General features: G+C 42.6%; 1 protein-coding gene across 2 annotated transcripts in view; it reads left to right on the top strand.

Moving 5' to 3' along the window:
• Positions 1-13,121, top strand: part of LMCD1 (LIM and cysteine rich domains 1) — an 85,363-nt gene that overhangs the window by 45,836 nt on the left and 26,406 nt on the right. For both annotated transcript variants that reach the window (XM_029051742.2, XM_007669652.3), the window contains one exon: positions 7,815-8,070. In XM_029051742.2, the coding sequence (XP_028907575.1) occupies positions 7,815-8,070 (256 nt within the window). The remainder of the gene's footprint in view (positions 1-7,814; positions 8,071-13,121) is intronic.

Raw genomic sequence — 13,121 nt, 5'->3', positions numbered from 1 at the left:
AAAGTCCAATTTAACTAAATTTAAAATGTTGATTTTCTTTCTTTCCATGACACATGGCAAAAAACAAACTGTGGGGTGAGGAATCTGGCTTAAGTAAATGGATTCACTTTTCATCAAATCAGAGTGCTGATTTCCATAGCACCCCTTTATTTTTTTCTGCTTGGAAAATACAGCACATGGGGGTTTGTGCTTTGACCAGTCTTACGGTTTTATCATGAGTTAATAGGTTAGGGTTAGGATTAGAAAGAAATCATTCATATTTCATATTTCAGAGCTATTTATGCCATTTGTGTTGGGGGGGACGGTTGGGTTTGGTTTTTTTAGGAAATGTTGCATAAGCAATGAGCATTCCTTAAGTTTTCGCATTCCTTTGGCACTAAAACATTTCCCTTCTTCACTTTTCATAAAGGCATGGAGAGTAGGGCCAACTTGCCTCATGGGTGAGTGCGCTGGATCCTCTGTTTTAAGAGGAACCAGAGGAACAGGTTGATGTTGTGCCACCTTCCCTTGGAATCCAAAGCTTCTGAACTATGGAGGGCCTCCGGGGCAGAGTGAACACAATTTTTAGAGGAATTGTAATGGAGAGGTTCCTCCTAACCCCTAGAGAAGTTGACACCTCTTGAGACTGCTTTGTTTACCCATATTACCTGAAAGGGGGGAGGGGAGTGTGTGAGTGTGTGTGTGTGTGTGTGTGTGTGTGTGTGTGTGTGATTAAAAAACATGAAAGCAGTAATCCTTGCTCACTCCCTCCCCTTGCGTTGCTGGCACACACCAAGATCATGAATAGTGATCTGGAGAAGAGTGAAGAGGAAAAGGGACTAGAGTAGAGACCTGTTATAAATCAGCTTGAGTAAAGGCGAGCTCTTCAGAATTAATCAATCCATCAGTGATACTTTTGAGGGCATACTGCATGCAAAGAACTGTACTAAGCACTTGGGAGACTACAACAGTGTTGGAATACACGTTTCTTGCCCACAAGGTGCTTACAGTCTAGGGAATAAACAGACATTAACATAAGTAAATTACAGATATGTAAATAAATGCTGTGAGACCCAAGATAGGGTGAATATCAAGTGCTTAAATGGTACAGATCCAAGTGCCCAGGTGAAGGGAAGGGGAGTAGAGAAGATGAGGGCTTAATCAGGGACAGCCTCTTGGAGGAAATGTGATCTGAAAAGGTCTTTGAAGATGGGAAGAGTGGTTCAGAAGATGAGGTGGACTTTTTGAGATAGTGAGTAGGGGTGAGTAAGTAGAAAAGGAGATTCATGCATTCAGTCAGTCATATTTATTGAGCACTTACTGTGTTTAGAGCACTCTACTAAACTCTAGGGAGAGTACAATAAAACAATAAGCAGACACATTCCCTACCCACAATGAGCTTACAGTCTAGAGAGGAGATAGACATTGATATAAATAAATAAATAAATTACAGATAGGTATATAAGTGCTGTGGTGCTGGGAGGGAGGATGAATAAAGGGAACAAGTCAGGGCAACACAGATGGGAGTGGGAGAAGAGGAAAGGAGGGTTTGGTCAGGGAAGGCCTTTTGGAGGAGATGTGCCTTCAACAAGGCTTTGAAAGGAGGGAGAATATCTGTAGGATTTGAGGAAGGAGGGCATTCCAGGCCAGAGGTAGGATGTGGGTGAAGTCGGTGCCCAGGTAGAGGGGATCGAGGAACAGTAAGAAGGTTAGCATTAGAGGAGCAAAGTATGTGGGCTGGGTTATAGAAGGAGAATAGCAAGGTGAGGTAGAAGGGGGTAAGGGGATTCACTGCTCTGAAACCAATGGTGAGAAGGTTTTGTTTGTGATGACCAACACTGGAAGCTCTTGAGTGGGGAAACATGTCCTGAATGTTTCTGTAGAAAAATGATCCAGGCAGCAGAGTGAATTATGGACTGGAGTCAGGAGAGAGAGGAGGCAGGGAGGTCAGCAAGAAGGCTGATCAAGGCAGGGTAGGCTAAATGATTGTATTAATGTGGTCGCAGTTTGGATGGAGAGGAAAGGGCTAATTTTAGCAATGTTGTGAAGTTGGAACTGACAGGATTCAGAGATGGATTGAACATGTGGTTTGAATGAAAGAGAGGAATCAAGGATAACACCAAGGTTATGGGCTTGTGAGACAGGAGGGATGGTGGCCTTGTCTACAGAGATGGGAAAGTCAGGAGAGGACAGGGTTTGGATGGGAAGATAAAGAACTCTGCTTTAGACATGTTGCACTTGAAGTGATGGGAGGACATTCAAGAAGAGATGTCTTGAAAGCAGGAAGAAATACAAGACTGCTGAGAGGAAGAGAGTTCAAGACTGGAGATGCAGATTTGGTCATCATCCACACAGAGGTAGTAGTTGAAGTCATGGGAGTGAATGGGTTCTCCAAGAGAGTGGGTATAGATAGAGAACAGAAGGGGACCCAAAACTGAACCTTGAGGGATCACAGTTAGGGGGTGAGAGGAAGAGGAGGAGCCCGCAAAAGAGACTGAGAATGAATGGCCAGAGAAATAAGAGGAGAACCAGGAGAGGATAGTGTGAGTGAAGCCAGGTTGGATAATGTTTCCAGGAGAAGGGGGTGGTCGAAAAGCAACTGAGAGAACGAGGAAGATTAGGGTGGAGTAGAGGCCATTGGATTTGGCAAGAAGGAGATCATTGGTGACCTTTGAGAGGGCGGTTTCTGTGGAGTGAAGGGGACAGAAGCCAGATTGGAGAGGGTCAAGGAGAAAATTGGAGAAGAATTTGTTGGAAGGGAAAACAACAGCTTACAGAAAGACATCCTGACCCAGAGTGTCTCATGAGGACACACCTTCAGAGACAATGAGCCACACGTGACCTCCATGCTAAAATGATTTAGCTACCTTGTGTAACTCCAAGAAATTTTGAAATAGAAACTGTCACATCAAACCACATCTTGAAGACAATGGTGAAGGCCAAATCATCAGACTGTAGCAGCCTGAACAGTCATATCATGTACTTAAAAAATGGATAAAGCCCAACTCAGTTCCCTCTAGACTGAGCTGTGCTGCCTAACATTACAGCTGTAATTGGCCAAGATAGCATCAACTTTAGCACTGCAGGGTGTGTCAGATACACTGGGGGAAATTTTCTTCGAGTTATAATTGCAGAGCCCAGAATGCAGGGAAAGAGGAGGCCAAGGAGAAAAGCCAACTCATGTGTCTGTCTTTTCAGGTTGGAATATGAAGAGCTTTCTGTCAATTTGGCCCATTTCCAAAGAGGCCAACTGATAGAAAGGATAATTCCCTAAACAGAGGAAAACAAAATGTCAAAGTGAAGTAACATGGGATTCTATCATCTCTCATCAGATTCCATTTCTCAGAGTTGCAGAATGCAGAACAGAACATATTTTGTTTGCATGCATTATTTTATTATCTGAATTTATTTTAAAGTATGTGCCTAACATTTCATGAAATAGTGCTTATTCCCATATCAAGCAGGTAGAGGAAATCTGTGATAAGGACAGACACAGTAATGAAAGATCTAAGAGCAATTATTCATACCTCAGAAACATCTAAGTTTTCAAATCTCCACTGCAGATAGACTTATATAGATCATCAAATTCCAATAACACTTCTTAATGCTGCTCTTCAGTATCACCGTCATATCTTTCAGCAAATTTGCAGGGTTATGACTGAATTTAGCTAGGCTCAGTTTCTTGAAGTGGTTATTTTAATCCCCACTGGAGATGAAGAACAGTTTTTCTTGCCTCTGGAAACTAGACCATAATTATATTTACAGTACAGTACTGTTCAGGAGAAATTCAAGCAAAAGCTAAACTCTGGATTTTATATGCACAAGACAGTCTGCCCATTTAATGAACAGCCATTTTAGTGCAGAGATAAGCCCAGTGAATGCTTTATATTAACATAGCTCTTTATAAATGTTTAATCATATATACAACATCCCAATAATATTAGTGTAACTACCCAAATTATGAATCAAGAAATAGCTAAGTTATTTCTCTCATCTTGCAGTACCGATAATGAGGGAAAAACTGTCAACTCAGAGAGTTCACAATTGAATGGGCAACACAGAACTGAAATGTAGTACTTGAATTCAGGATAGCCATACACTACAACTGCATGGGCAATTGTGATGGAAGGGAAATAACTATTGTATTCAATCAATCGTGTTTTTTGAGCATTTACTGTGTGCAGAGCACTATACTAAGGTATGGGAGAGTACAATAGAGTAGTAGACATGTTATTAATCATGATAATAACAATACTTTTAAGCACTTACTATGTATCAAGCACTGTTCTATGCACTGAGGTAATAATATTGGTTGTATTTAAGCGCTTACTATGTGCAAAGCACTGTTCTAAGCGCTAGGGGATACAAGGTGATCAGGTCTCCCACGTGGGGCTCACAGTTTTAATCTCCATTTTACAGATGAGGTAACTGAAGCACAGAGAAATTAAGTGACTTGCCCGAAGTCACACAGCTGGCAAGTGGCAGAGCCGGGATTAGAACCCACAACCTCTGACTCCCAAGCCCGGGCTCTTTCCACTGAGCCACACTGGTAATCAGGTTGGTCACAGTCCCTGTCCCACATGGGGCACACAGTCCTATTTGGAGGGAGGAGGGTTAATCCCCATTTTACAGATGAGGTAACTGAGACCCAGTGAAGTGAAATGACTTGCCCAAGGTCACACAGAAGACAACTGGCAGAGCCAGAATTAGAACCCATGACCTTCTGACTCCCAGGCCTGGGGTCATTCCATTAGGCCACTCTGCCTCACGCTGTTCCCTGCCCATAAAAAGCTTACAGTCTTTGTAAAAGCTGCTCAAGACATTCTTTCTAGTTGGCTCCAATTATCACTTCTGAACAGATTTTTTACCTCTATCTGTTTCTGACCCCTACGTCCTATGTTAATAGAATTTACACGGCCTACTGGATAGAGCATGGGCCTGGGAGCCAGAAGGTCATGGGTTCTAATCCCAGCTCTTCCACTTTTCTTCTGTGTGACCTTGGACAAGTCACTTCACTTCTCTGGGCCTCAGTTACCTCATCTGTAAAATGGGGATCGAAACTGTGAGCCCCAAGTGGGACAGGGACTGAGTCCAACTTGATGATCTTGTATCTTCCCCAGGGCTTAGTACAGTACCTGGCACATAATAAGCACTTAACAAATACCGTAATTATTATTATTACAATAGGGGACAATCCATCAACCCCAGTGTTTGATTACATTGAGGATCTACTCTCAAAAAGCTTCCAGCCCATAAACTTATTCAGTCTCCTATATTTGCTAGAAACCCAGAGTCAAAGCCATTCGCCTCCTATGTTTACCACATTCCCAATCCCCCAAACCCTTGGGCCAGACAATTTCTTACTGAAATTTTTGGCAGAACATTGCAGAGCTTCAAATATCAACAATTGATTCTACTTCATTCTATTGTTGAGTCCTAAAATTGTGCTTTTGGTTCAGATAAAAATCATAAATATATGTAATAGTTCCAAGTCACAAAATGTGTGTACCGCCATTCCTGAAGACCTTTCATCAGAAGCCATGTATTTTAGTGAAAAGTGCAAGGAGCTGGGAGTCAGGAAATCTAGGTGTTAGTTCCAGCTCTGCCAATGTACTGCTATGCAATCTTGAACACGTTACTTAATCTCTTTAGGCTTCAGTTTCCTTCTCTGTATGATGGGGATAATACCTTCCTCTCCAAACCTCCCAGGCACATTCTGGGGATTCAGTGAAGTAATGATGTAAAGGGGGAAGCAGAGTGGCCTAATGGAAAGAGCACAGGACTGAGAGTCAGAGGAACTGGGTTCTAACCCCAGCTTCGCCATTTGCCTGCTGTGTGACCTTGGGCAAATGACTTAACTTCTCCGTGCCTCGGTCTTCTAGACTTTAAGCTCATTATGGGCAGGCAATGTGTCTGCTTGCTCTCTTGTTCTCGTCTAAGTGCTTAGAACAGTGCTCTGCACATAGTAAGCACTCAATACCATTCACTGATTGATTCCCTCATCTGCAAAATGGGGATTAAATACCTGTTCCCTCTCTCAGACTGAGACCCCCATGTGGGACCTGATTATCTTCTATCTACCCCAGCGGTTAGTATAGTGCTTGGCACTTAGTAAGTGCTTAGCACATACCAAAATTATTACTAAAGGACTTTGGAAAAAATAAAAGCACACTGTGAATTCAAGGTATTATTAAAAGTCTTCATGCAGTAGAATCAAAAGAATGTTAAGCATCTCCAAGGGCCAGTTCCACACTAGACATAGTTTACATTTAGACTAAAAGATAACACCTCTGCCCTTGAGGCACTAAAATTCAATATATAGCTAGCTCACTCAGATGTGTTTTCCATACACAGAGGTTGAGATTAAAAGTGAGGCACAAAAAGGCACACTCAAAATTAAGTTTGAGAGTTTTATAGTTGGTTGCAGTTTTCCTTTGCATTCCTGGTGATTTGAGAGTGCTAGGAGAAAGTGGAGTTGGGAAATTGGTGGTGGGGAGGAGAGGAAAGGGACATAGAAAGAAGGGCCAGGATTAAAATGGAGCTAGCCCATGGCATTGGGATGGCTTGAGGAAATGGGGGCACAGAGGAAAAGACCAAATGGCAGCTTATGACTGGAGGCTGCTGTTCCCACTACAGGTTCGCCCCTCCCTTTCTGCTTTGTCTTCCAATGATTCTGCAATTAATCTCATAAGGCCGAGAGAGGGGGGGGAAGAGTAACTAACAGTTGTCCTAGGCAGACCCGCTACCAGGCTCCCTACCGCACAGCGATGTTGTGAGAATACAATGAGAACACTGATGTGCACGAGCTTTAGAAAAATAAAATGGCTAAACACATTCCTACCAGGAGAACAGGTGTTCCATCAGACCCATTGTTGCGAAGGCAGATCTTCCTGTTGGAATGATGCCAATGCGCTATCATTGTTTGAAAATTATGTAACTTCCAAATTCCTAATTTCTCATGTTTATAAGAATGCAGTTGCTTCCTTTGTCCTTGATCTAATATGAAAGGTAATTCAAAAATATCAGTGAACTTCACATTGCTTAGAATTTTCTCACGGCAACTGCAGGTTTCAAACACTGTTTCTCTGACTTAGGAAACTCCTAAGATATTTGCGGTTCTATAGCTTCGGACCCTCATCCATCTACCTTGGCAGGATTGAAGGGCAAAGTCCAAATTCACCTATTGGATAGTGGCAGTTGCCCGATTCCCCAAACGGACCAGCCAGACTCCAAACAGCAACATTCTAGTCTTTATGTTTAAAATAGGTGGCTGCTTTTTTATTATATTTTAACCTCATTAAATTACTTTTTCCAAGGGGGCGAAGCTCTGGACCGTGCAGGCCAATCTTCCTTTGGGGATTAGAGGTGTCTAACTCTATTCCTTTTCTTTGGAAGCGGTCCACAGGTGTCACACCGGAATTTCACAGCTGTATCTTGTCAAAAGCTTAGTAGCGAAGCTGAAAGTGTCCGACATCCCAAAGCCCCACGAGGAGGCTGAATCATCCTTTTGTGTATTTCTTTAATGAATGAGACTGCCCTGTCCTGGCAGGTTTGAACAAAAAATTGGGCAGTGTACACTACTCCTTTCATCAGGGATAGCAGTAAAACTTGGTCTTCTATTGCACACCCTCACATTGTTCTTCTAAGGAATATCGGGTGGTCTTTTTTCCCAAGTCAGGTTTTCATTACAAAGGCCTTTTGTCTCAGGTCACAATCTGATCTGATCCAGTCCTAACCTTCAAAGTTACTAAAGTTAAACTCTGAGCGCTCCAAAGATCAAATGCCACCTGAGGTTCTGCTTATATCCCAAGGATGACCTCACTTGTACTCCACAGGAAAATATGCAAGTCATGCAAATGCAGCCAGGAGGATCACAGCCTGAGCTCTGAAGTAGAAGATGACCGGAAAATTGGCCGCTTGCTTGCCGAGTCCAAATATTCAACCCTCACGGCCCGGGTGAAAGGCGGCGATGGCATCCGCATCTACAAAAGGAATCGCATGATCATGACCAATCCCATTGCCACCGGGAAAGACCCAACCTTTGATACAATAACCTATGAGTGGGCTCCACCAGGATTGACTCAGAAGCTGGTAAGAGTTCCCTCCCAAGGACTTTTCCAGCCTTGGAAATAGTCCCTCATCCCTCATCTTACCGATGTCACTTTGTTGACTACAAGTATAGTAAATGGATGGCTCCAACCCTTTGTATGGGCTGGTGAACATTCAGACCAGTGTTTCTCTCCTGCAACCTTTACTCCCTCCACATGAGGAGTAATGAGAGGGTGCTCCTTAAGGTGTGCTGAAACAAGCACTACACCTTCTCGTGTGTGTGTGCGTGTATGTGTATGTGAAAGAGTCACCCAGCCCGTGCAGGGTGCACAAACACATTTACCCTGCCTGCTTGGCATGGTCATTCCCAGGCACTCTTGGGTGGGATGGCCCCCCTCAAAAGACCTATGTCCCAGAGCAGAGTAGAGAGAAGCTGGTGATCCTGCCTATGGCCAGACCAGCTCTTCTACAGCTTCTCCCCCACCTATATTGACTGTAGAGTGGGCAGAGATTCATTTCATTTTTCTCCTGCTGTCACTTGGGTTGCTGGCAGCTGGGAATCACTTCTCCCAGTTCCACAGATTGAAGCATGGCTGGACGGAAGAATATGGATGGGAGCTGAGGCTCTCCCCTTGGCTGAAAGGGAGGAAAAAAAGATTTGATTTTGTACTTCAGCTGCTATCCAATTTTTCCTGCTTCATTGAAAGCAGAAGGAACCTTTGGTTAATGTTTTGGAAAGTCTCTGAAAGTAGAAGTGTTAACATATATCTTTTCTCTCTCTTGTAGACCAAACTTGAGAGTTTTAGCATTTTCTGAAAACCACAACCAGGCAAAATACACTCACTGGGTGTGTGAGAGTTTGGAGGAGCAGCACCTTTGATTAAAATTTAAACAGTGATTGGGAAATAATCCCAAACAAAAATCAACTCCCCAAACATTTACTTGCAATATTTTCCTCAAAAACTTTTCCCTACACTTTAGTTCTGTAGAGGACCTGCAAGTTGGCAGAACTATAACTGTTGGAGGTGAGGGTAAATCAGTAAATGGAGAGCCACCTTTGTCTCCTCCCCCATCTGGATCTCAAAGTCTAAAAGAATAAGTACTCCAAGTTCAGTCCGCTTTATATGCAAGTACACTCTGTCTCTCTTGAATTGTCATCTACAAGAAAATCTCACCTGTTGATTTATACACATGCTTTCTTCACTGCTGATTTTTCTATTTTCTGCCACAATTCTGCATGTTGTGGAAAGTCAAGTCAACAACTCTCTCTTTCTAAACACTTCTCCTTCCACATTTCCATTTTTGGGGATGTGTGTGTGGCGGGAGGGGAGGCATCGAAATGATTTATTTCGAGACCTAAAGATTGTGTTTCTTGGACATACTAGTACCCTCACGTCTGTTACATTATGGGGGTTGTATTTTTGCAGTAGTGCCCAGTCCTCATCCAAAGCCATGGACATGTATCCAGTCATTTGTCCCAATGCTGCATCATGCTGTATCCAGCATTACGTGTGTTGTCAGAAGAACGTTCCCTAATTCTGTCATCACAGCCTATCCAAAATGAGTAATGGCAGCATATGTTATGGAAAAACAGACTACCCAAATGTGTCTTTGTGTAGCAAATGACAGTTTTCAATTCATCTGGTCCTAAAGCTAACACGTGCCCCCATAAAAGTCTAACGTGGGCATCACTGTCCTATTTGCATCATAGAAATTTAAGGGGAAATCAATATTTTCTTTGAACTGTTGAAATCATTCTCAGTTTCTGGCCAAAGAGCACCATATACCTTTTGCTAATCAGCAAATGAATCTGCAGTCATTAAGTGCTCTCACTTTCCTTTTAAAGCAAAAAATGGCCTTAAATTTCCATGAGGTACCATTCTTATGTCCTCTTTAACCCCTCAGCAAAGAGGGTCTCTGAATCAACTCTTAGGAACTGTGGCCCTGCTGCCCTAAATCACACAATGGCCTCGATGTTTTGGGAATTTATTCCCGAAGTTGAGCTTTGCCCTGCACTTTAAAGATTTATGGGTCAGTGACAGAGGTTAACAGAGAGTTGGAAGCTAGGGTCCAGGTAGAATGCTTAATGGAAAAAGGAAAAGAAATCAACACTTTAAATAGATGCAAAAAATATTGAATCTCAAACACTTTCTGCCAGTCTTAGCTTGTTGGGGTCCTTGAAACTATTTGTCTTTACAGTTTTCCTTCTCCCTCTTTGATCCTGGAGGGGATATTTCAAAGAATTGGTTGATTACCTATCACATTTTAGGCAGGAGTCTTACAGGATGGGTGAGAAGACTACCTTGGGATTTGACCAGAACTCATCTGCATCTCTGAACCCAGCCCAAGAATGTTTACATTATTTTAATGGCAAGCAAAACAATTTCAATCCAAAGAGATATGCACTCAGAACCAAATTGCTCTCTCACCCTCAAAGACACTGCTATCTTTCCTTGTTAGTATTACTTGAACATTGATAATATTTACAGTGATAGCTACAGCTGCATTACTTGAGTGCTTCTAATGTGCAAGGTACAAACTAAAGACATTCAGAGGAGAGATAATTGTTAAGGCATAGAATCATGGGCACTTAGAAATGGGCCTTTGCTACCCAGTTGGGAGGTTCTGAAAACTGAGAAGCCCTTTGCCCTCTCCCCAAGAGGCTTGCTCCAAATTGATTCAGAAGCTCTCTGTAACCAATGTAATGTCCAACTCCAGTTTAACACTGACCTATATAACCCTCTAAAGAAATGGGTACATAGAATATAACAGTTTAGGTTAAAAAAGAGTCCTCACAAACCTTATCAATTGGGCCTGCCAACTCTACAGCCTGACTAATAGTAATGGTAATGATAAGACTTGTTAAGTGCTTACTGTGTCTCAAGAGCTAAACTAAGCACTGGGATAGATATGCATTAATCAGGTCAGACACAGTCCCTGTTCCACGTAACAAAAAGTAAATGATGGTATTAGTTCAAGCACTTACTAAATGCCGGGCATTGTATTAAATGCAGGGGTGGATACAAGCAAGTCAAGTTGGACACAGTCCCTGTCCCATGTGGTGGGCTCACAATCTCAATCCCCATTTTCTAGATGAAGTAACTGAGGCCCAGAGAAGTGAAGTGACTTGCCCAAGTGACTGTCACACAGCAAAGTAGCAAAGCCGGGATTAGATCCCGTGACCTTCTGACTCCTAGGTCTGTGCTCTATCCATGCAGCGTGGCTCAGTGGAAAGAGCACGGGCTTGGGAGTCAGAGGTCATGGGTTCAAATCCCGGCTCTGCCACTTGTCAGCTGTGTGACTGTGGGCAAGTCACTTAACTTCTCTGTGCCTCAATTACCTCATCTGTAAAATGGGGATTAAGACTGTGAGCCTCACGTGGGACAACCTGATTACTCTGTAACTCGCCCAGCGCTTAGAACAGTGCTCTGCACATAGTAAGCGCTTAACAAATACCAACATTATTACTATTATTATGCCATGCTGCTTCTCATACTCCAAGTAATCTTCCCCACTGCCTACCAGTTGACCATTCTCCCATTTAATGCCCTTTCCCTCCCTTTTCTTATTGGCCAACAGAACCTAGAACTATTTCTCAGGCCTGATTAAGTGTCAGCATCTCATCAGCTCCACAGTCACAGACCTGAGGCTAACATAGGTACAGAAGAGCACTGGGATGCTACTTCTACTTCCTGATATGAAAGGTCTGTTCCCGTTCTTTGGGACCTTTATAGGTCCCCAGAAATAGCTCCGGTCACTGAGCTAGTGACTGCACATCAAGGCCTGGTCTAGGCCTCATTTCCCTAAAACAGTAATACGAATACCACTGCATAATGGCTGCCTTCTGGAGTCAATCTTAAGCTGAAACTCTTATTGAGACTGTCACTTATTTTATGATTTCAATTAATTGACTTTGACTACAGGATATTTCAGACCCTCGAATTTTTTCTTGTTACTTCAAGAGCTAGGCAACTCCTATTTAAAAACAACAACAACAAAAAACTGATGGCCTTGAACAGTATAGCTAGCCTCATACCAGATCCCTAGCTGGGGTTATTTTTAAGTGTAGATTCTTTTGGTGACTTGAAATACCACTGCTTGTCAAATATTATCCCAAAGCATCTATGCCCCTTCCTCAAGTCTCGGCAAACACGAACTCTTGTTGTGGAGCTCTGTGGTTGGCTCTTTAATTCCTTGAAGCTAAACAAAGTCTAGACCACATAAATTGTTGAACTTAACTCTGTTTTTATGATTGTCAGAACACTTTGAGCCAAGCCAAAGCTAGCAAGGATTCCATACAATTAGGATAAATTTGTTTTTGTTTTTGTTTTTTTAAAAGCTAGAAACCCCTCCCCAAATCTGATAACACATTCCACTCCTTGGCTGATGATTGGATTCAATCCAGCACATTCAAAGTACCAGATGGAAGTATATTAAGATACAGAATTTGGCAAAATGACAGCATCAGACAAACAGAGGAAGGCTTAGTCCACGGTGGAACCTCCCCTGTTCCGAACTTCCGCTTTCCGGGCTCCAATTCAAATGCTAGCTTCTCTTAAGAGACTAGGCGCATGCCTCTCCTCTCCTTCCAGCTGCTCCTTTTATTTCCCAGCTGGCTGAGTCCTTGCACACAATGGGAAAACTTCTTGGAAAAGAATTACTTTGCTTTCTTCCAGGGAAGCAGAAGAAGCCAGGCTAAAGTTGGTGTTTGCTTTAGAGCCAAAGAAATTCAGATCCCGAATGTTCACTTAAAATGTGGAATATATACAGTATTGATTAACTGGATGAAGGAATCAAGAACATGACCATCACATTTGCAGATGATGCCAAATGGGGTGGCATTTTCGACTCATGGGAATAACATTTGAATAGATGTATACTGAAGGGAAAAAATGTTCCTATAAAACAAGATGAAATGCAATAGGAACATGAGAGTGACTTGAAGCACGCTGAATTGTTCACTAAGAACCTAGACTAGTTTGGGGAGAATTGGATAGAAGAAAAAAGGTAGCAAATATTCTTTCTGAAAAGATAATGGTGAGAGTGATGTTGAAATAGGATTCTTTTCTGGAAATAGATGGCTCCAAAGAATG

This window comes from Ornithorhynchus anatinus, chromosome X1 (genome assembly GCF_004115215.2).
Source record: "Ornithorhynchus anatinus isolate Pmale09 chromosome X1, mOrnAna1.pri.v4, whole genome shotgun sequence".
In the NCBI taxonomy this organism is placed as follows: Eukaryota; Metazoa; Chordata; class Mammalia; order Monotremata; family Ornithorhynchidae; genus Ornithorhynchus; species Ornithorhynchus anatinus.
The sequence above is the reverse complement of the archived record's forward strand: the minus strand, read 5'-3'. Positions and strand labels throughout refer to the sequence as shown.